At 64.1% G+C, this 22,391-nt stretch overlaps 2 protein-coding genes across 3 annotated transcripts; one reads left to right on the top strand and one right to left on the bottom strand.

The window, feature by feature from the left end:
* Positions 1 to 1,014: 1,014 nt before the first annotated feature.
* Positions 1,015 to 4,079, bottom strand: LOC128784750 (tigger transposable element-derived protein 3-like). 2 transcript variants are annotated; one of them, XM_053936618.1, is made up of 2 exons: positions 3,401 to 4,079; positions 1,015 to 3,250 (listed from the first exon to the last, which is right to left on the bottom strand). In XM_053936618.1, exons 1-2 carry the CDS (start codon positions 3,606 to 3,608, stop codon positions 1,443 to 1,445), a joined length of 2,016 nt encoding a protein of 671 aa, XP_053792593.1. In that variant the 5' UTR covers positions 3,609 to 4,079; the 3' UTR covers positions 1,015 to 1,442. The 2 variants fall into 2 exon arrangements, with proteins under 2 accessions (XP_053792593.1, XP_053792589.1); XM_053936614.1 differs by having other exon boundaries at positions 1,015 to 3,532; positions 3,788 to 4,079.
* Positions 4,080 to 4,330: 251 nt separating this feature from the next.
* On the top strand, positions 4,331 to 22,213 carry LOC128792786 (zinc finger protein 777-like). The gene is made up of 12 exons (XM_053951532.1): positions 4,331 to 4,373; positions 4,507 to 4,905; positions 6,071 to 6,197; positions 7,795 to 7,908; positions 8,111 to 8,221; positions 9,189 to 10,095; positions 11,312 to 11,399; positions 15,570 to 15,962; positions 17,106 to 17,232; positions 17,691 to 17,804; positions 18,772 to 19,026; positions 20,896 to 22,213. The coding sequence occupies exons 1-12, from the start codon at positions 4,350 to 4,352 to the stop codon at positions 21,990 to 21,992; spliced, it is 3,756 nt and encodes a 1,251-aa protein (XP_053807507.1). The 5' UTR covers positions 4,331 to 4,349; the 3' UTR covers positions 21,993 to 22,213.
* Positions 22,214 to 22,391: the final 178 nt, after the last annotated feature.

Genomic DNA, 22,391 nt, shown 5'->3' with positions numbered 1-22,391 from the left:
GACACCGGGACAGCACACCGGGACAGTCCCGAGGGAGGGACAGCACAGCGGGACAGCACAGCGGGACATCACAGCGGGAGGGACACCCCCGAGGGAGGGACGGCAAACCGGGAGGGACATCCCACCGTGACATCCCTGCGGGAGGAGACATCCCATGGGGACCGGACATCCCACCGGGACGGGACATCCCTGCATTCCACCCCAGGGGACGGCGGGTACCCGCTGCGGATGTATCCCCGTGAGGGTCCCCTCGGGGTGATCCACCCCTGTACCCCACTCCCGAGAGCACCGTGGGTCCCCCCGTGGGGCTGTGTCCCCGTGGGGATCCCGCCATGCACCCCCGGGGAGGTGTGCCCCATGGGGGTCCCACCCCTGTGCACCCCATGCACCCCCACGATGGGGTGTCCCCGCTGCAGGAGCCCCTGCGTCCCCCCACTTTGCCAGCCGTGGTTGTGCATCCCTGTGGGGGTCCCGCCAGCTGCACCCCATACCTGCATCCCCTATAGCTGCACCCCCTCCCCCGGGTGCTTCATGCCCACCCACGAGCCTGTGTCCATGCGGGGATCCCCCTGTGGCCTCCATCCCAGTAGCCCCTGGGCCCGTGGGGACACCTCTGTCCCTGCCTGGTGGCCTGGTGGCCTCCAGCTGCCCCTGACCCACTGCAGACAAGCAGAGTCACCCCCGTACCCCGTCCCACCTCAGGGACCCTGGTGTGGGGGACAGAGTGCACAGTGCACACGGGGGGGCTGTGCAGGGGACCCCAGGGTGGCCATGGGTGCCACCAAGGCTGGCACAGCCAGGACAGGGTGATCAGCCAGGTCCTCACTGCCCGCAGGTGCTGCCATGGCCCTGCTACCCGGGTGGGGATGGCACAGCTCGGGGTGGCTGTGTCCCCAGGTGTCCCCAGGAGGGGAAAGGGGGGTTTGGGGTGGCCCCGCTGCTCCTGGAAGCCCCGGGGAGCTCTGCCCCACTCACGGCAGATGTGACAGCAGAATAAAACCACCCGTGCTCGGCTTTGCTGAATTCCAGCTTTTTAATGCCTGTAACAATCCTCCGGGCGCCACGTGGCGACAGCAGCACCCGACTCCCCCGTGGGAAGGAGCTGCCGTCCCCAGCACGGGGACACCCCAGCACCACCCACATCCCCCCACGGCAGTCACAACTGCCCCACTCAGGGCAAATCCCCGCTGGCAGCAGCTCCACTTTGTTTCCTGCTGGCTGCAGCAGCCACTCCCTGGGAGAAGGTTCTGGCAGCAGCTTTGTGTCCCCAGCACTGCCACTGCCCCACGGGTGACACCCAGAGCGCGGCGCCCGACGCGTGGTGATCCCACGGGGCCATACAGACCCACGGCAAACCCCGCGGCACCACTGCAGGGAACAGAGGCCAGGCCGGGCTGGCGACGGCCCCAAGGAGCACCGGCCCCTCTCACGGGCACGCCCGCTCACTGCTGGGGAGGGCTGTCCCCGATGAAGGCTCGCCCTGCGCCGGCTGACACCATGTGCACCGCGTCCTCCAGCTCGTAGAAGGCCTGGAAGAGGTCCGGCGAGGTGGCCTGGCACTCCAGGTACCTCCTCAGCGTAGCCAGGCTCCTCCAGACCTCCCGTTCCGAGGGGCAGGGCGGCACGGCCGCCGGCTCGCCCGCGTCCTTGCCCTCCGCCATGCCCTCGTCCCCGTCCGCCTCCGCCAGGTCCCCGTCGCGCTCCAGCTGCTCCCGGCCGGGCAGGCCGGGCGCCGAGGTCAGGGACACGGCCTCGGTGCCGGCGTCGGGGGTGAAGCCGGCGGCGCGGAAGCAGCCAGCGATGAGGCCCGGTTGAACATCGCCCCAGGCTTGTGCCAGCATGTGCAGCACATCCAGCAGGCTGGGCTGCCCCGCGCCGCGCTCTGCCGGCAGCCACCGCAGCAGCCGGCGCCGGTAGTGGCCCTTGAGGTCGCCGGCGATGCCGCGGTCCAGGGGCTGGGCCAGGGCGGTGGCCGGCGGGACGAAGACCATCCTGACGTTGGACAGCTGGAGGTAGGGGTGCGCCTCGTGCTTGGCCAGGAGGAGCAGGACGCTCTTGCCCTGCCGCCGCATCCCCTCGTTGAACTCCTGCAGCCACTCGGCAAAGAGCGGGGCGGTCAGGCCGGCCAGGCTGCCGGCGCGGTAGCTCCACGGCATCTGCTCCAGGTTGACGCCCCGCAGGCAGCGCGGCCGGGGGCTGTCCCCCACCGCCCGCAGCGGCACCTTCTCCGAGCCGCTGGCGTTGGCACAGAGCAGCAGCGTCAGCCGCTCGCCGGGGCTCTCGCCCTTGCCGCGGTCGCCGGCCGGCAGCGGCACCGCGGTCTCCCCGCAGGCGAAGATCTCGGCAGGCCCGTAGCTGCGGAGGAGCCCGGGCAGCACCGCGCCGGCCCAGTGCTCCGCCGTGGGCTGCTCCGCGTCCCCTTTCTCCGCCGGCGGCTTCTTGCCGGCGAGGCCGTGGCGAGCGCCCAGGCGAGCCAGCCAGCCGCCGCCGGGCTCGGCATCGGGCCGGGCCAGGTGCCTGGCCCTGAGCTGCAGCAGCGGGCGGCCCACGGGCAGGTCGCCCTCCACCCAGCGCAGCAGCGCGGCCTCCAGCGCCGCGTCCTTCCCCTCCCGCTTGCGTTTGCGCTCGGGGTCGCCGTTGCGGTGCCACTCGCTCAGGATGCGCTCCTTGTTCTTGATGATGCGGCAGATCTGGGGCTGCGACACCCCGAAGCGCTTGGCCAGCTCGCTCTGCGACACCTTGGGGCCCTCCAGCATCTCCAGCACGCGCACCTTCTCGGTCAGCGACAGCTCCTTCCGCTCCTTCCGCGGCGCCGCCGCCGCTCCCTCCGCCGTGCCCGGGGAGCGCCCGGCGCAGGGGCCCGGGCGGTGGGTGCCGCCCGTGGCCCCCAGCCCCGCCGGCTCGGCGAGGCCTCTCCCGCAGCGGCCGCAGGCGTAGCCGAGCTCCGTGCCGCGCCCCAGCCGGTGCCGCACCAGGTCCGGCTTCTGCCCGATGCCTCGGCCGCACTCGGCACAATCCGGCGGCGGCTCCCCGGGCCGGCAGCGGCGGCTCTCGAAGGCGGGGGGTGCGGCGATGAACCCCCCGTTGCCGGCACCGGGATTCGGCTCCGGCTCGAGGAGGCCGCAGTAGCTGCAGCCCCGTTCCCGCAGCGGGACGAGGAATTCGGCGGGGCCGGCGTGGCGGGCCGGGGGCGAGCGGGGCGGTGGGGACAGCCCGTCCTCGCTCTTCACCTCCTTCCCCTGCCAGTCCCCTGCGGAGACGGGAGCGCGTTGGGGAGCGGCCGCCTCGCCGGGAGCGCCGCGGGACCACGGCCCCGGCGCGGCGGGAGCCGGCCCGGTGCCCGACTCCTGCTCCCGGTGCCACCCGGCCACGATCCCGCCCGTCCCCGCGTCCCGCTCACCCTGGGAGGGGCCGGCGGGGCCCGCGTGTGGCCGGGGGCTCCGGTGCTCCCCGTAACGCCCCGCTGGGGCCGCCACCCCCTCGTCCCCTCGCTCCACCTCGGCCAGGATGTCGGGTTTGGTGATGGCGAAACCTGTCACAGAGACGAGAGGAGGGACAGCCAGTGATGCCTGCGGCCATGCCAACGGACACACCACCACAGATGACATCGGTCGCAACGGGACAAGGTTGGCTGCCCGGGGTGATGGGTACAGGCAGCCGGTGTGGTCCCAGAGCCACCCCGTCACCTCCTGCTCCCGGTATCACCCCGGTGAGTGCCGGTCTCGCTCATGGCCCGGCCACGACCGGCAGTGCGAGGAGCGGTGCCGGGATGGCCCCGGTGCCTCACCCAGGTCGACGGGCTGCTGGCGGTCCTCCTTCATGGCACCGGCACCGTCCCGGTCGTCGGGAAACGCGGCGGCAGCTGCTCCCGGTGCTGCTCCCGCCGAGGCCTCAGCAGCGCGAGGGATGGCGGGGACTGAGTGATGCCGCACCGGGATGACGACGCGCGGCCGGGCGGCGCAACGCGGCGTCGGCGGTGCCCGTGGGGCCGGTGGCGGGGCCTCCGAGCCCCGCCGGGCCGCGGTGGCGTTGCCGCACCTGTCCCCGTCCCTTCCTGCCCCGCTCGGTCCCGCCCGGTGCCGCCGCCGCCCCCGCCTGGCGCGGCCCCGCTACCGGCGGCGGGAGCGCGCGTTTTGCCGCGCCGCCGCCCAATGGGCGCGCGGTCCTCCCGCCGCCGGGGGTCGCTGTGGCGCCGGGCGCCGCCGCCGCCGCCGCTCCCAGCGCGCCCCGCGCCCTCGGCATGGCCGCTCCGCCCCGCCGCTGCTGAGCCGCCGCCGCCGCCCGGCCCCGCCGCCCGCCCGCCCGCCCGCGCCGCCGCCCCCCGCACCGCCCGCGCCGCCCCCCGCGCCATGGCCGACTGGGCCCCCGCTGAGGTAAGCGCCGCCGCCCCCCGCCTCCTCCGCCGGCCGCCGCTCCCCGGCCCGGCCCCGCGTCCCGCCCCCCCCCCCCCCCGCCGCGGGCTGCGGGCGCGCTCACCGCGCTCACCGCCGCGCGTTCCCCCCTCAGGAGCTGGAGTGCATGATGGAGCCCCAGGAGCTGGGCCTGGAGCAGCCGCTGCCCGCCCCCGAGCAGGGCCCCGGCGGCGAGGCCGAGCTGCCGGCCGCCGAGATCTCCCTGACGCTGGTCACCGAGATCCAGGCCGTGGACAGGAAGGTGGACACCCAGGCCGCCCAGCTGATGAACCTGGAGGGCAGGATGAGGATGGCGGAGACGAAGCTGATCGGCTGCGAGAAGACGGCGGTGGAGTTCGGGAACCAGCTGGAGAGCAAGTGGACGGCGCTGGGCACCCTCATCCAGGAGTACGGGCAGCTGCAGAAGCGCCTGGAGAACATGGAGAACCTGCTGAAGAACAGGAACTTCTGGATCCTGCGGCTGCCCCCGGGGGCAAAAGGGGAAGTGCCCAAGGTAACGGTTTGCTGCTCCCCGCTACAGGGAAAGGGGGCTCTTCTGCACGTATGCTGGGCTCAGAACCCCGTGCCCTGCGCTCACAGCCCCATTTCTGTGCTCACAGCCCCTTAATCTGCGCTCACAGCCCCATTTCTTTGCTCACAGCCCCATATCCTGCACTGACAACCCCATATCCTGTGCTCACAGCCCGTTATTCTGTGCTGACAGCCCCTTATTCTGCACTGACAGCCCCTTATTCTGCACTCACAGCCCCATATCCTGCACTGACAGCCCCATATCCTGCACTGACAGCCCCTTATTCTGCACTCACAGCCCCATATCCTCCACTGACAGCCCCTTATCCTGCACTGACAGCCCCATATCCTCCACTGACAGCCCCTTATTCTGCACTCACAGCCCCATATCCTGTGGTCACAGCCCGTTATTCTGCACTGACAGCCCCATATCCTGTGCTCACAGCCCATTATTCTGCACTCACAGCCCATTATTCTGCATTGACAGCCCCATATCCTGAGTTCACAGCCCCATATCCTGCACTCACAGCTCCATGCCCTGTACAGCCCCATATCCTGCACTGACAGCCCCGTCCCTGCAGTGGCAGCCTGATCCCTGCACTCACAGTCCCATTTTGGGACAGCTGCAGCGCTGAGAGCAGTTCATGGCTCCCCCACAGCTCTGTCTTCCCTTCAGTGCCCAGAAGCACCAGCACAGGTCCTGCTGTGTTGATTATGCCCCACTCCTGCACGTGTGATCCGGGAGGGATGTCACAAATTCCTGTGTTTGGATCACGTGGAATGCTGTGGCTCAGCCCTGTGTAACTGAGAAGGCTTGGGAACATCCCCAGGGGCTGTTCAGAGGTGATGAGCAGCAGAATTGTGTCAAAAAGGAGGTGAAAACAAGTCTGTACCAGGCGCTGTGGACGGGGCATTGCCTGTGACAGGAGGAGGCTGAGCAGAGGGAGGTGACAGGCGGGTGACAGGGGAAATCCCTGTCGTGTCCCTTGAGGGATGAGGAACATGAGGCACGTGGGAAGGAGCAGATGTTCCTGCCTGGGACCGTCCTGCAGGACGCTTGAGGAGTTTGAGCAAGAAAATGGAATGAGAAAACATCCCTAGGTGTTTGCTTAAATGAGAAACAAACCCCGTGGTGCTGCTCCTTGCAGGTCCCCGTGGCCTTCAACGACGCCTCGTTTAACTTCTCTGAGGAGGAGTGGAAGAGCCTCAACGAGTGGCAGAAGGAGCTCTACAGGCACATCATGAAAGGCAACTACGAGGCCGTCATCTCCATGGGTAACGACGGGCCAGGGTTTGCCCTCAGCCTCCTGGCACAGAGTTTTTCCTGGGAACTGGTGGATGGAAGCAGCACTGTGTCCTGCAGGATCGGGGAGGGGGGGGGGTGTTGCATAGCCCTGGCAGTGAGCTCAGCCCTCACAGCCACGCTGAGGGTGGAAGGACATGGCTCCCTGATGGTCCCTGCGGCCCGGTGAGCGCTGGGATTGTGAGGAGGAGGAGGGGAAGTGAGAGCACCCTCAATCCAAGCGAAGCTGGGGAAAGAGGGAAGTTCCTTTGTCACGCCAAGGTCCACAGATCCACTGCGCTGGGTGCATCAGCCCGCTGGCTGCTTAGGGCAGCGGAGGGAGCCCTGTGCCCTGCCTCTGAGGTTCCTTCCAGCCCTTTCCATGGGGAGTTGTGCAGACTTCCCTTTCCTCTCCCATGAGGGAGAAGAGACGTTTGCCTGGTGCTCTGTCCAGCCCCACGGAGCGAGTCCTGCTCGAGGCGCTGTGGGGTCTGCTGGGGCAGAGCTGGGGAGAAGCAGTGGCTGAGGGCGAGCTCTGCCTCCTGCTTTCCCCTCAGCAGCTCGGGGCAGTGCATTCCCAGCCAAAGGAACGCGCTCCGCTCGCTCCTGCCAGTCCTGGCCGCGGGAATTCCCTCTGGGGAACGCGTTGCCTTCACAGCATGTTCCAGAAATGACCTTGCCTTGGCTGGACCGGGGGTGGGAGCGCAGACGCCGTCCCTGGTAGCCAGACACTTCCCTGTGCCGAGTCCAGGCTCATCTGCCTCCCTGCCATCCAGCTCTGCCCAATCCAGGCCTTTTCTGCTTTTTTTTTTCCTGCTTATTTTTTTGAACAGAGGTTTCCCGCAGTCCCTGTGTGCCAGGGAGAAAGGTGGAGGGTAACCACAGCCCCATTCTCCTGCTTTCAAACCAGTCCCGTGTCCTCCTGAGGTGCGGGAACGCAGCTGTCCTGCTGCAGGGGATCTGGGGATCTGAGCCTGGAGCTTAGAGAGATGTATCTGTGCTTCATCCCAAGGTTTCCCTTGAGAAACGAGGTTTAGGGCTTTGGCTCCCGTGTAAGGCAAACAGATCCACCGGAGCAGAGGTGGAATTTAACCCCCAGGGCCTCCCATGTGTCTGGAAGTGAAGTTTTCTGCTCTCCGCCCGAGGAGAGATGGTGATTGTCCCCTTTCCCCCACCAAAATCCGCGAGCAGCCCGTGACTCGGACGAGTAGGACGGAGCGGTCCTGGCTGGAGGGAACCGCACGGGGAGGGCAGTGCTGGCAGCTCTGCTGCTGCCTCCCGAGCTGAAGTCCCCATTGTAATGGATCCGCGGACCTTAGCGGAGAGGAGAAGACAGGAGAGCCTGCAGGTAAGCCTGGATGCCTTTCCTTACTGTCCTCCTCACGCTGCAGGCTGGGAGGTGCTCCTCACCTGAGCAGAGTGTGCTCCTGCATCCAGGGCCCTTGCAAGGTGAGCGGGGCAGAGGGCTGAGAGCAGCTTCCTAAGCCTCTCTCGTTCGTTTCCCAGCGAAGGAAGGTTGGTGGGCAAAAGCTGCAGAGTTGCTCTCCCGCCAGGGCAGGGGAAACATCCTCATTCTCTTTTCATGTGCAGACGCTGCCATTTCCAAGCCTGAGCTGCTGACACGGATTGAGCAGGGAGAGGATCCCAACGCTGAGGATCAGGAGGACTCTGAGGGAGGAGAGACCCCCACGGACCCCAGCACTGGTGAGCCACGAGATTCCTGGGACTCGGGGTGAGGTGGAGGCAGATGTGGGGCTGTTCTGTTTTGTCAGCTCCCTCCTCAGGTACTGGGGGACTTTGCTTTTCCACTTGTCCCCCACCTGATGCGTCTCTCTCTCTCTCTCCTGGAATCCTCTAAAGCAGCTGGAAGGTTGGAGCGTAACTCCTGCTCTTTTCTCTTGCACAGAGTTTTTCTTCCCTGGGCCCGATGACAGCTCATGGGGTAAATATGAAGAGACTCTGGCTGAAAGCCACGAAGGCTCTGAGGAAGAGGAGAGCATGGAGGTCCCTGGTACATGTGAGTGCACTGAGCTGCTTTGGGAAGCGTCCCTTGCCTAGATGTGCTTTTGGCTTCCCGGCCTAATTCCCAGGAGCAGCTCAGTTTTTCTGGATGATGCTTCTCCAGAATTTCAGGAAGTTGCTTTGAGTCACAGTTTATACCATGGGAGATCCTTCACCCCCAGGCATTGTCCAAGCCCATGAGGAAAAGAAGTTTTATTCCCTTTTCCTCTGTTTTTTGGGCTTTATCCTAAAGCACAAGTTCTTAAAGACCTGTCCTGTTTCAGGAACCCTCTTTTTTCCTCTGGCTATCTGTCTATAGCTAGATTATATATATAATATTATATTACAATATAATTGAAGGCAGGAAGTTGCCGGAGTGTGTCCAGAGAAGGAAATGGAGCTGGGGGAGGGTCTGGAACACCAGAATCAGCTGAGGGAGCTGGGAAAGGAGCTCAGCCTGGAGAAAAGGAGGCTCAGGAGGGACCTTGTGGCTCTGCACAGCTCCTGACAGGAGGGGACAGCCGGGGCGGTCGGGCTCTGCTCCAGGGAACAGGGACAGGAGCAGAGGGAACGGCCTCAAGCTGTGCCGGGGAGGCTCAGGGTGGATATTGGGAAAATTCATCCCCAAAAGGGGCTGTTACACAACGGGACCACTAGAGCAGTGGTGGAATCTCCATTGCTGGAGGGATGTAACATCCATGTGGATGTGGTGCTTGGGGACATGGTCCAGGGTGGCCTTGGCAGTGCTGGGGGATGGTTGGACTTAATGATTTCCGAGGCCTTTTTCAACCTCAACAATTCCAAGATTCCGAGTCAAATCCCTCTGGACAGAGTAGGTGCTCCCAGCCGGACTCACAGCCCCGTCAGTGCCAGGCTCTGAGCTGGGTGTGCACAGCAGAGACCACCTGTGTCCCACGGGAACCGAGTAAATAACACCCCAGTCCTTGCCTCCCCAAGTGACACGAGTGTCTCTGCTCCGCCAGACGAACAGCCGTGCGATGAGGAAGGCTCCGAGAGCCTGGAGCTTTCCAGGTCGTTGACAGGAAAGTGGGAAGAGGTTTTCTCCAACCCGGAGGAGGAGGTGCAATCGAGCAGCAAGAGCCAGAGCGGGTCGGCCCCGCCGCAGCGAACGGCGACGGGCAACGGGCTGAGGCGCTCCGTGCGCCGCGGGAGAGACTTGGCCAGGAAGGATCCCGAGGAGGCGGCGGCCGACAAGGGGCCCTACATCTGCTGCGAGTGCGGCGAGAGCTTCCTGGACAAGCAGCTCTTCGCCACCCACCAGAAGGCGCACGCCAGCGAGGAGGCCTGCACATCCCTGGAGCGCGGCGAGAGCTTCCGGCAGAAATCCAAAGCCAAGGGCCAGGGCCCCTCCCGCTCCAAAGCGTCCAAGCGCCCCGACGGAGAGAAGAGCTCGGGATTCAAGTACGGCTTCGTCAGGCACCAGGTGAACAACATGGTGGAGAGGCCCTACACCTGCTCCCAGTGCAAGGAGAGCTTCAGCCTGGAAGTGAGCCTGATCCTGCACCAGAAGCTGCACACGGGGAAGGGCGACGGGCCGCTGACGTGCACCTACTGCGGGAAGGACTTCCGAGACCTCTCCAAAGCCATCCGCCACCAGCGCATCCACACCGGGGAGAGGCCCTACCAGTGCACCGAGTGCGGCAAGAGCTTCATCCGGCGGGACCACCTGCTCAAGCACTGGCGGGTGCACACCGGGGAGACCCCCTACCAGTGCCCCGTCTGCGGGAAGCACTTCCGCTACAAAGAGTCCCTGAATTGCCACCAGAAAATCCACTCCCGCAACCCGCGGCCCGGGGAGGATTCCCAGCACAACCTGGGCTCGGCGGGCACCCAAACCGACCACTTCTGCGTGAAAAAAGAGACTAAGCAGTAGCCGTGGTGGGGCCGGGGCAGGAGGGCTCGCGGTGACCGTGACGGTCTGGCAGGTGGACGTGCAGCATGATGGCAGGTGACTTGTATCGCAGCTAATCCATGTGGTCATGCTACGAAGCCCGCTTTGGTGAAGCATCCAAGGAATTCCTCTTAAAAGACTCTGCTCGGCCAGCCCAGGCAGCTCTGGGACCCCGCGGGGTTCCGTGGCGCTTCCACCGCGGCGCAGGCCCCGTGCTCGCTGTTCCCTACGCAGGGTTGGATTCTGCCCGTAGAGAATAATCCCGAGCGATTCTCTGGGGTCCGTATTTAGCAGGTGTTCCCCCACCTATCTTTGTGCATATTCAGGAGTGACAAGCTTTCGCTTTCTTTTTTCCACTCGTTTCACTGCAAGGCTGGAAGCGCGAGGAGGGAGGGAGGGAAGGAAGGTGCCGTTCCCAGCCGGCCGCCCGCTCCCGCCGCGTCGCCGTGTCCCGAAAGGCTGCCAGGCCAGGACTGGGATGAAGGCGAGAGAGGCGAGGCAGAGAGGTGGTCAGGGCACGACGCGGGATTTGTGGAAGGCGGAAAAGCGGAGAGGAGAGCGTGGCAAGGAGCGGGGTGAGATAAAGCAGGTGCAGGAGAAGGGGGCTGAGGACATTGGAGCAGGAGGAGTCGGGAAGGGCAGCGTTTGGAGGCGTGCTGGGGTCACTCACACGAGGAGGACGCGTCTCCGTTCTTTTGAAGGGTGTCACTGGCACCAGCCGGGCTGTGGTTCCCCTCTGGCCCGAGGGAACGGCGCCGCTGGGCCGACACGCGGACTCCTGACAATGAAGGCGATTTTATTATTATTATTATTTTTTAACTGGGTTTGGTCTCACTCAGGTAAGTCAGACGAGTGAAAGCAGCTTCTCCTAACCCCTGTAAAGAGCTGTTTGGTTTTTAGTTAACCTAGAAGTAGTCTTATTATTATTAATTATTATTATTATTATTATTAATTATGATGATGATAATACTACAAGGAAAGGTGTGACACTATATTTCACAGTTGCTCTAAAACACTTCCATGTATGCGATAACCGCCCGGAGTTTTCCAGCCGTTTGTGTAAATATTGGATGACTTCTGGAGCCCTTGGTGTTGTTCTGAGGTGGCTGTACGTGGTGTCTCTTCGCTCTGTATCGTCAGCTGCTGGTTCGTGACCGTGTTTTGTAATAACTTTTGTAAAGTCTGTCAATACAGTGTTTCCATTCTGAATTCCGTGTCAGCCCTTGGCGGGTACCCGCAGCTCCCTCATCCTGCTCCTGGCTGGTACTCGGGAGTTTTCCAGGTAATTGTGGAGCAGGTGAAGAGCACAAGCCCAGCTGAGCTGGAGAGCCAGGCCTGGCAGACGAGGCTGCTCTGGGATGCTGCATCTGGGACTGGTGGTTTTCACTTGATTTGGGTTTGTGCTCCGCGAGCCAGCCTGTGCCACAAACGGGGCTGTGGGCAGCTGAGGAATCCTTGGATCCGTGGTGGGATGGAGCTGGGATATCCCACGCCCAGGATGAGGCACAGGGAGAAGAGCTGGTGGCTGTGGCCACCTTGGAGCTGGGATTGTGGAATCGAAGAACGGCCTGGGTTGGAAGGGGCCTCGTAGGGTGCCCAGCTGGTGCCACACACCAGGTGTTCTTTCCTTCCAGGCTGCCTCTCAGCCCAGCATTCCCCAGGATCTTCCATGACAGAGCCCAGGACATGGAGACAGTTCCCTCTCCCCACCAGAGACCCCCCCGAGCTCCAGCGAGGCCCAGGGGTTGTTCCAGCTTGGGACCTGGTGTGGGAGGGGAGAGGGCAGCCCTTAGGTCAGAGCCACCATGGGGATGTGGCACTTGGGGTCCACAGAGATCAGGGAGTGCCAGGGTCCCTCAGCCATCCCAACCCATGCTGGGGGGATACAGTGAGTGACCCCAGTGAATCCCCCACACTGAGTGACCCCAGTGAATCCCCCACACTGTGACCCCAGTGAATCCCCCACACTGTGACCCCAGTGAATCCCCCACACTCTGGCCCCAGTGAATCCCCCCACACTCTGACCCCAGTGAATTCCCCACACTCTGAGTGACCCCAGTGAATCCCCCACACTGTGACCCCAGTGAACTCTCCAATGCTCTGAGTGACCCCAGTGAATCCCCCACGCTCTGAGTGACCCCAGTGAATCCCCCACACTCTGACCCCAGTGAATTCCCCACACTCTGACCCCAGTGAATTCCCCACACTCTGAGTGACCCCAGTGAATCCCCCACACTGTGACCCCAGTGAATCCCCCCACACTCTGAGTGACCCCAGTGAACTCTCCAATGCTGTGAGTGACCCCAGTGAATCCCCCCATGCTCTGAGTTTCCCCAGTGAATTCTCCACACTCTGGAGCCACTCTGTGGAATGGGGCTGCCCCACATGGGCATGGAGATGCTGGAGATGGTGGGGAGAAAGAGGGAGAGGGAAAAGAGCTCAGGGAAGGAGCAGCCTGTGGGATCCAGGCTGGGGAGGGTGGGTGCTGCCAAGGGCAAGGCTGAGCACCGCCCTGAGCACACGGAGACACCGTGGGGACACACGAGTGTCCCTCTGTGGTCACACACGGGTGCTCTGGGTGTGCACACACGGCTGGTGACAGGCACACAGCGCTCCCTGGACATGGCTGTATCCCGATCTTGCTCGGTCCACTCCTGGGAATAAGCACTCCTGGTGATCCACACCCATCTCCACAGGGCCTCTGCACTGGGATGCACAAAGCCCTGGCAGGGAACCCCCTCCATTCCAGAGCTGCTCCTGGTGTCCCCTCCCAGTGGATCAGCCCTGAACAGGGGTTGTGGACCCCCGGGACAGCCCAAGAGGGGCCTGGACAGGGCGTCTTTAATTGGGGGTCCCCACCTGCTGTCACACCCCTGTCCTCCCCCAAGCCCTGGTGACCCATCCCACTCGTCCTCTGCCTTTTCCCACAAACCAAAAAAGGTTTCCTGCCCTGCCCTGTGCTCAGTGTCACCAGCTTCCCCCCCCAAGGTGTGCCAGGGCTGTGCCAGAGCAGGCAGGGGTGGGATGGGGCAGGGCAGATGGGATACGGAAGGATACAGTGGGACAGGATGAATGGAATGAGATGGGACAGAAGTGGATGAGACATGCATGGAGTGGGATGTGATGGGACAAAATGTGGGATGGACAGGGTGGGAGTGGATGGGACAAGAGTGGACACACAGCATGGGATGGGATGGGATGGGATGGGATGGGATGGGATGGGATGGGATGGGATGGGATGGGATGGGATGGGATGGGATGGGATGGGATGGGACGGGAGGGGACAGAATGGGATGGGATGGGATGGGATGGGATGGGATTGTGGATGGAAATGGAATGAGGATGGGATGGAGGTTGGAGACGGGATGGGATTGTGGATGGAAATGGGATGAGGATGGGATGGGATGGGATGGGATGAGGATGGGATGGGATCAGACAGTGTGTATGGAGTGGGATGGGCCAGGGCATGAAGAGACAGCGCAGGTGGGGTGGGACAGGAGGGCATGGATGGGACAGGGTGCGGTGGGATAGACAGAATGGGGCAGGACAAGACCGGGAAGGACAGGACAGGATGGACTGGGATGGGGTGGGAGAGAATAGGAATGGATGACGTGAGACAGGAGGGGACGGGACGGAACGGAATGGGACGGGATGGGATGGGATGGGATGGGACGGGACGGGACGGGACGGGATGGGACGGGATGGGATGGGATGGGATGGGACGGGACGGGACGGGATGGGACGGGATGGGATGGGATGGGATGGGATAGGATGGGATGGGATAGGATGGGATGGGATGCTGCGGTCGGGTCCGGCGGGGAGGCCGTGGGTGGGGAGGGGTCGCTCCATTTCCAGGCGCCGCCGCCTCCGGCCGCCATTTCCGAGCCCGCAGGGATGGGCGGTGGGGACCCGACGGGCGGGGCCGGAAAAGCTGCCCCGGGGCCTCCGCAGTGACCCCCCCCCGGTCCCTCCCCTGCCCCGCCATGTCGCACCGAGCCCCCCCCGCACTTGCCCCGCTCGTTCGCCCCAGTCAAACCAGCTCCTCCCGTCACCTTGCACCGCACCCCGGCGCCTTCCCAGTTACTCCTCGGTCCCCCCTTGGCTCCCCGCTGCCAGCCCAGCTCCTCGGGCAACCCCAGCCCCAGTCATTCGTTCCCCAGTCGCTCGGTGCCCCCGGTTCCCCCCGGTTCCCCCGGTTCCCGGTGCGGGCGGTGCCGGTGGGGGGGGGGGGCGGCCCCGACGGGGCGGGGCGCTGATGCCGTCGGCCCGCCAGGGGGCGCTGCGCGGCGCGCGCCCGCCCCGCTCCGCCCCGCTCCGCGCGCGGTCCGGCGGCGGCGGCAGCGCCCCCTGGCGGCGCGGCGGGGCAGCGGCGCGGCCGGAGCGCCGGACCCGGACCCGGACCCGGAGCCGCGCTCGGTGTCGGAGCCGCCGCCGCCGCCCCCGCCCCGCCGCCTCCGCCCGCCGGGCCCGCGCCGCCTCCGCCCCGCCCCCGCCGCGCCGCGCCCCCGCCCCCGCCGCGCCGCCCCGCGCCCAGCCCGATGCCCGGCGGCGGGCGGAGGTGAAGCAGCGAGCGGGCGCTGGATCCTCCCGGCCGCGGCCCCCGGGGCCCCGGGCACGGAACAAAGGGCCATGGCCGAGGGGGCCCCCGCTCAGGTAAAGGGCGCCTGCCCGGCGCGGGGCCGGGCCCGGCGCGCACCGCCCGCCCGCCGCTCGCGGGCCGCACGTCGGGGCTCACGGGCCGCGCCGTCGGGGCCGCGGCGGGCGGGGGGGGGCGCGGCGGGCGGCGGGCGCTGTCACCGCGCGGGGCCGCGGCCGCACCCCCCCCCCCGCTCCGGGGCGACGGGCGGGGACGGGACGGGCGGCCCCGGGGGGGCGGCGGCGCCGCGCCGAGCCCGCCCGGGCCTCCGCGGCCGGCGGCGCCCGCGCTGCCGTCGGGGCCGGGCCTGCCCGGCCGCCGCCGCCGGGCCCTGCGGCCCCCCCCGGGACCGACCCGCCGCCGCCCCCCCTCCCGTGTCACCGCCCGGTCCCCATGGCGACGGGGCGCCCGCAGCCCCCCGGGTGTCCCCTCGCCGTGCCCATGGCAACGAGGCTCGGCCGGCCCGTGTCACCCCGCGCCCTCCCCCTCCCTCCCTTGTCACCTCCCGGCCCCGCGCTGTCACCTCCCCCCACCCCCGCCGCGGCGGGTCCTGCCCGTCCCGTGGGACCGGCACGGGGCCGCCGTAAGCGGCTTAGCGGGGACACGGGGACGTCCCCGCCGCCCCGGCGAGCGCCGGGCCCTGCAGCGGCCCACACCCCCCCCCAACCGCGGGGTCCGCATGGCCCCGGGGATGTCCCCATCGCCCCGGCGGGCTCCTGTCACACCGGGGGGCGCAGGGTCTCTATCACCCCGGGAGGGTCCCTATCCCCGCGGGGGGGGATCCCCCGCCCTGACCCCGCGCCCTTGTGTCCGCAGGCGCCGGAGCCGGTGCGGCCGCCGCGCTGCCCCTCGCCCCTCCGGCCAGCGGCCGGCCCCGAGCGCACCTCGGAGCGGGAGACGCAGACGGCAGAGCTGTCCCTGACCGTGGTGGCGGCCGTGCAGGCGGTGGAGCGCAAGGTGGATTCCCACTCCACCCGCCTGCTGGACCTGGAGGGTCGGACGGGGATGGCGGAGAAGAAGCTGATCGACTGTGAGAAGACGGCGGCGGAGCTGGGGAACCAGCTGGAGAGCAAGTGCGCGGCGCTGGGCACCCTCATCCAGGAGTACGGGCTGCTCCAGCGGCGCCTGGAGAACATGGAGAACCTGCTGAAGAACAGGAACTTCTGGATCCTGCGGCTGCCCCCGGGCAGGAAGGGGGAAGTGCCCAAGGTAACGGTGTCCTGGGCTGCGGGAGCCGGGCACTGCACCCGAAATGCTCCCGGGGGGCAGGCCCGGGGCGGGTGAGCGGGGACAGCCCCGGCACAGGTGAGTCTCTCGCCGTTGCAGGTGTCCATTGCAGCTTCCCAGCTCATCCCCTGCTGAGGCTAAAATACGGTGGGACAGAGGCCTGGGAGGACATCCTGGTACTCAGGCCAGAGGTTTCAGTTCTGCTCCACTGCGCTGCACAGCCCCGGGGCCGTTGACTCTTTTTTTGTTCTTTTTTTTTTTTTTTTTTTTTTTTTTTTTGCCACCATTTCTAGAAACCCTGCAGATTTTGTGGTTCTTCCGTTTTGACCACCCTGATGCTGCAGAGTCTCCCAGGCCAGGGAAGGAGCAAGTGGGAGCTGCTTCTGCAGGGAAGGGGGAAGCTTTGGGATTCAGGAAGGCAGATGAGCTCCCTGGGCATAGCTCTGGAAAGAGCCCACCATCAATATTCAGTTCCTACTTGAATTTCACAACCTTCCTGCTAAAAGAGTGTGCAAATGAGACCACGTAGGACATGGGAGAGGGAGTATCTCTGGAGAGAGCAGAGAGGATCAGGAAAAGGTGGGTTCAGACCCCGACACCCCATTACTGCAGTTGGGGCACAGAACTGGAGTGCTGCGTTTCCTCTGAAGAGCTCCACTTCAGCACGGCAGTTTGCACATCCTGAATTCATTCTTAGGAATTATTCCTTGGCTAACAAGCTGGGAAGCTGCAGATGGTGGGCACACAGTAACCAGGGATAATGGAGGGCCCTCTGGGCCTGGGTAGTTTTCCCTGGAGTTCTGGGGTAATTGAATCCAGGAGTTACGTCAGCTCATCAATAGGGATGAGTCCAGCCCATCTCCTGGGTTTTCTCTCCCTTATGGTCCCTCAAGCCTGATCACCCTGCAGAGAGCAGGGACTGAGAGGAGGAGCTCGGGGTCCTTTGGGGAAATCCCAGTCTGGATTCATCACCAGGAACCATCCGTTTGGTTGAGTCCTTTATTTCCAAAGAAATACCTGCCCTGGAATTGTTTTAAATGGAAAAAGCAGCTCACTGATGGCCTGGAGGGAGCTGAAGCCTGGCTGTGTCCAGGCTCCTGCTTGAAGCCGCTGTTGGAATTGCAGGTGCCGGTGACCTTTGATGACGTGTCCGTCTATTTCAATGACAAGGAATGGGAGAAGCTGGAGGAGTGGCAGAAGGAGCTGTACAAGAATGTGATGAAGGGGAACTACGAGTCTCTGATCTCCCTGGGTAAATACGGGGTGTCCTCGCCCTGCTGAGGGACAGGAGGCTGCTTCTGGCTCCTCCTTGGAGATCCCCTTGGATGAGACCCAAATGTCCCATTTTCAAGGCTTAAAAACACAGGAGGATGTTTTCAGTCTGGGTTTATTTTGGCTCATGCTGTGGTGGTGTTCTGGCTGGGTGAGGGATGCCCTGTGGGCAGGTGGGCTGGAGAGCTCCCAAACCTCTTCCAGCCACAGTTGTGCCATCAAACACCAGCTCCTTCCTCACCCATGGCTGTTGGGAGGGCCCCCCTGCATCTTCTGGGTCTGCAGTGGGTACCAGCCATGCACCCCTTCAGGGGATTTTGCACCTGTGGATGTTCCCGAGTGTCCTCACGTGTCCCCCGTGCGCTGGGAAGAGGTGGAAGCCAGTATCAGATTGCCAGTGCAGTAACCCCTGTCTCCCACCCCTCTGTCTCTCAACAGACTATGCAATTTCCAAACCTGGTGTTTTGTCTCAGATCGAGCAAGGGGAGGAATCGCGGGGCAGGAACGAGCAGGACCTGGAGGAGAGTGAGATCATTACTGATGCCACGGCAGGTGAGGCGGCACCTTGGCACCAGGGCAGGCCTGGCTTGTGTCCCCAGGAGCTGCTCGTCCCAAGGCTGAAGCAGATGTTGCTGGGAGCTGTGGCTGATGTGGTTTATCAGGAGAAGCCTTGCCTAGGAATGGGATAAATTGGGCTGATTGGAGGTTTGATGTCCAGGTACAGCTCAACATAGAAACCAGGGCAAGCAGAGCCTGGAGAGTTGGGCACTGGGAGCCCTTCCCAGCAAGGGAAGCATCTGCAACCAGACCAGCTCCTCAGGGAGCTGGTGTGCCTGGCAAGAAGGAGAATCAGGTCCCATTGGGAGAGCCCATCCACCCAGAAAATTCTCCCCACCCTCTCTTTGTGTGGATGGTGCCTGGGTTTATCCTTGGAACATCTTCCCGGGCAGGGAAGCCTGGTCCCAGGCTGTGTGCAGGGAGATGGGATGGTGAGGGCCAAGACTGGGCTGGGAATGGGGCACCAGTGACCCCGAGTCCCAGAGTGACTCGTGCTCTGTGATAAGGGGGCTGATAAGGAGATAAGGAGGTGGCCTGAAAGAGATGGTGTCACCTCCACTCGTCATCCCTGATTCCAGGCTGTGGATGTGGGGTCACACCAAAGCTTGTGCTTTCCATCACAAGGATCTTGAAATTAACTTGAGGCCAATGGGAAGGGGAAGGTCACGGGCCCATGGGGAACTGCAGCTGAGGGATGTGGGGTGGCCGAGGGGTGCTGAGCTGTGGCACCACGGCCCCAGGCTGGGTGGAGTGAGTTCCATGTGCCTGTGAGGGGTCCTGGGCTGGAGCTGGGAGCGTGGCAGGGATGGATGAAGGGCAGAGCCTGAAGGGAGAGCAGAAGAGCCAAGCAGATGAAACCCTCAGCGGGATCAGCAGCTGGAGTTGGCAGGGATTGCTGGGAGCAGGTCCTTTGTCCTGACTCCTGGGAGTGATGGCTGGTGGGAATCTCTCGTTGCTGCAGCTGGAATAAGGGTTGTGATCAAAACGGAGGAGCTCCTCCCTGAAGACAGCCCTGAGAACCCCGAGCTGCACGGGATGTCGGGGCAGTCCGAGGGCAGCTTCCAGAGCCCGGACGAGGAAGCAGCCTGCGAGAGCCCCTACGGCTCCGTGTCCCCGCCGAGGGACCTCCCGGGGACCAGCCTGGGGGACTCGTCCGAGTACGGAGCCGACTTCAACGAGATCCAGAGGGTCATCGTCCACCACGGGAGCTGCACGGGTGAGCTGCTCGGGACACGGATCTGCACACGGGGTGTGTCAGGGACAGGAGGCCTGGGGGGCTGTGGTGGGTTAGGAGAAGGTGGGGATGCACAGGAGGAGTTAAATCCCCCCCAGAACCAGCACCAGAAGGAACGTTTCTGGCTGCAGCGACTTCCAAGAGCGGCTCTGGTCACGCCTTGAGCTTGGAGGAGGAGGCAGCACGTCCATGGTGGACACAGAGCATGGTCTCTGAGGGCTGCTGCCTGCTCAGGAGCAGAGCGAGCACCGGCCCAGTGCTCTGAGTCTGGGAAAAGCCCTGGTTACCCACGGAGACCAAGGGAAGATGTGTCTCAGGCAGTGTTCTGTGAGAGCCCCAGTGAGCCCTGCTCCCAAAACCCTGCGGTGGCAGAGGGCAGGAGGTTGGTGTGAGGTGTGGAGGAGTGGATGGTTGCACACCGGACACTGCTGGAGGAATGTGGGAGGTCCTGCAGGTTGCCAAGCGTGGGAGTTGCTCAGGGCAGCTCCACAGGATAGGGAAGAATGTGGCTGGAGCTCCGTGATTTGCGAGCTGCCAGGAGGGAAGGATGAGGTGATTTGTGGAGAGATGAGATGATGGCACTGAGCATTTGGTGTGTAGAATTCTGCTGGTGGAGTGGCAGATAGAGGCCAAGTCCTACAGATGTGCTGTAAGGCTGGGGATGGGAGAGCAGGGAGACAAGAGGTTGGGAATGGTGGGTTCCTTCCTCCTGACGGCTTTGTGGTGGTGTAACACAAACCAAGACACAGAGAGTTGGGCTCTTGAGGGCATCAACTCCGTCTTGTGGGTCCTGTGGTCTGCTCAAGGCTTTGTAAGGGAAACCAGCCAAGCCACCAGTGAGGCTGCAGCTGATCCTTGTCCGAGAGCCGCTGCCTCTGCCAGGGCGCAGGGCCCGGCTGGTGGGGCTGGGCAGGAGCTGCGGCCCTGCTGGCCGGGATGGGGGCTGAGCCCCCAGGTCCATAGAGGGGACAGGGAGAAGGACCTGGGTTTTCCCTTCCTCTGAGGGAAGAGGGCCATGGCTTTGAGACATCCACTCCCATTGGTTTCCTTCTCTTGGGAAACTGTAGCTGCTCTTCCTGAGAGAGTATTTAGGCCTGGCTCACAGGCCAGTGTGGGGTGACGTGAGGGATGCCCTGTGGGCCTTTCCTTGGGCCGTGCTGGCCGTGTGTCCTGCCATGTGTCCCTGGGATGGCTGTTCTCACCAAAGTCCCCGGCTCGCCTTGGTGACACGAAGCGGAGCCTGGCCTGCTGCCATCCATCCCACTGGCATTCCATGGCACGGCCATTCCATCCCACTCTTGATCCGTCCCACTGCTGGGTGCTCTGGCAAGGAGAGGGGTGGGTCTCTCGCCATGCCACATGGCAGTGGGGCTGAGGGAAGGGGACAGTCCCAGGCAGGCTGTGCTGTCCCCAGAGCAGAGCCGGCAGCCCGGCGCTGTTCCTGTCGGGCGGTGCCGTGCCAGGGGTGTTGTTGCAGCCCAGTGAAACGGCAGCAGATGGAGCTGCTCTGAAATCACTCGGCCGCCCGAGCCCTGGAGAACCCATGGTTCTTTTACCCCGCACATCCTGCAGCAGCGCAGAGTTGCCAGACCTTTTAGCAGGCGGTCGGAGCGCACCCTCCAGAGGAGCCTGGCCGGGGTGGTTTGTCTGAACTCCGTGTTCAGGGGGCACACGGCCCATCCCAGCGCTCTGGGCTCCAGCTGCAGCCAGCTGGTGTCCGGGTGGTCGGGCAGAGCAGGCAGGCACAAACAGCTGCAGGAACCCATGCAGGTGTTTCTGTAGCACCCAGGGGTATAAGAGGCCGCCCTGTCCCACGCAATGACCCTAACGCTGTTTGATTTTTCCCCTCAGAGGATGGGATCGTGATCAAGACGGAAGAGGAGGAGGAGGAGGAGGAGGATGACCCCGACGCGCTGGAGCCGTGCGCCATGTTCTCGGGCCGGAGCGAGCCGCCGGCGTTCCCCAGCCACGAGGCCGGGCTGGGCTGCGAGGCGCACTGCAGCTCCAAGGCGCAGCCCCGCAGCCTGGCCGCCCGCGTCAGGAAGCCGTCAGCCTGCGAGAGGGACTCCGGGGACGTGAAGCCGGCCAGCGGCCAGCAGCGGAACCGGACGCGGGAGAGACCCTACATCTGCCCCGAGTGCGGGAAGAGCTTCATGCTCAAGATCAACTTCATGATCCACCAGCGCAACCACCTCAAGGAAGGGCCCTACGAGTGCCACGAGTGCGACCTCAGCTTCCGCAACAAGCAGCAGTTCCTGCTGCACCAGCGCAGCCACACGCGCCGCGGCGTGGGGGTCCCGCGGCGCCCCGAGCACGGCCTCAAGCCCCCGTCGCGGCCCCCGCCCCCGGGGAAGCCCTACAAGTGCTCCGAGTGCGAGAGCAGCTTCAGCCACAAGTCGAGCCTCAGCAAACACCAGATCACCCACGTCGGGGAGCGGCCCTTCACCTGCGGCGAGTGCCGGAGGAGCTTCCGCCTGCAGATCAGCCTGCTCATGCACCAGAGGATCCACGCGGGCAAGAACGAGATGGCCTTCCTGTGCCCCCAGTGCGGCAAGAACTTCACCCGGCCCTCCCACCTGCTGCGGCACCAGCGGACTCACACCGGCGAGCGGCCCTACCAGTGCAGCCAGTGCGAGAAGACCTTCAGCGAGAAGTCCAAGCTCACCAACCATTACCGCATCCACACGCGGGAGCGCCCGCACGCCTGCGCCGTCTGCGGGAAGGGCTTCATCCGCAAGCACCACCTCCTGGAGCACCAGCGCATCCACACGGGCGAACGGCCCTACCACTGCACCGAGTGCGGCAAGAACTTCACGCAGAAGCATCACCTCCTGGAGCACCAGCGGGCGCACACCGGCGAGCGGCCCTACCCCTGCACCGAGTGCACCAAGTGCTTCCGCTACAAGCAGTCGCTCAAGTACCACCTGAGGACGCACATGGGAGAGTGAGGGGCTGCCGAGGCTTCCTCTCCCTCCCTCCTTCCATCCCTCCCTCCATCCCTCCCTTCCCCCTCGTCCTCCTTCTCCTCCACTGATCTCTCGCACCCTCCCTCCATCCGTCTCCCCCCACCCCGGCTCAGGGCATGGACATCAAGGAAGCTTTGTGTGGTAGCGCCGCTGGTCTGGTGGAGACTCGGCTGATTGGAAATAAATTAATGAATTAAAGCAAGCATCGCGCGGCAAAATTAAAAGATTATATATATATAAAATTAACAGAAGCAGCTGATTTAGGGGGAATCCTCACCAACAAGCAAACAAACCACCAACAAAAGAAACCTGTACACAGGGTGTTTTGCCGGAGTAGGACTCGTAACTGCTTTTTAAATCTACTGTTCAGTTTTTTTTAAT

Source organism: Vidua chalybeata, chromosome 1 (genome assembly GCF_026979565.1).
Source record: "Vidua chalybeata isolate OUT-0048 chromosome 1, bVidCha1 merged haplotype, whole genome shotgun sequence".
Classification (NCBI taxonomy): Eukaryota; Metazoa; Chordata; class Aves; order Passeriformes; family Viduidae; genus Vidua; species Vidua chalybeata.
This window is presented reverse-complemented; position numbering and strand designations above follow the sequence as displayed.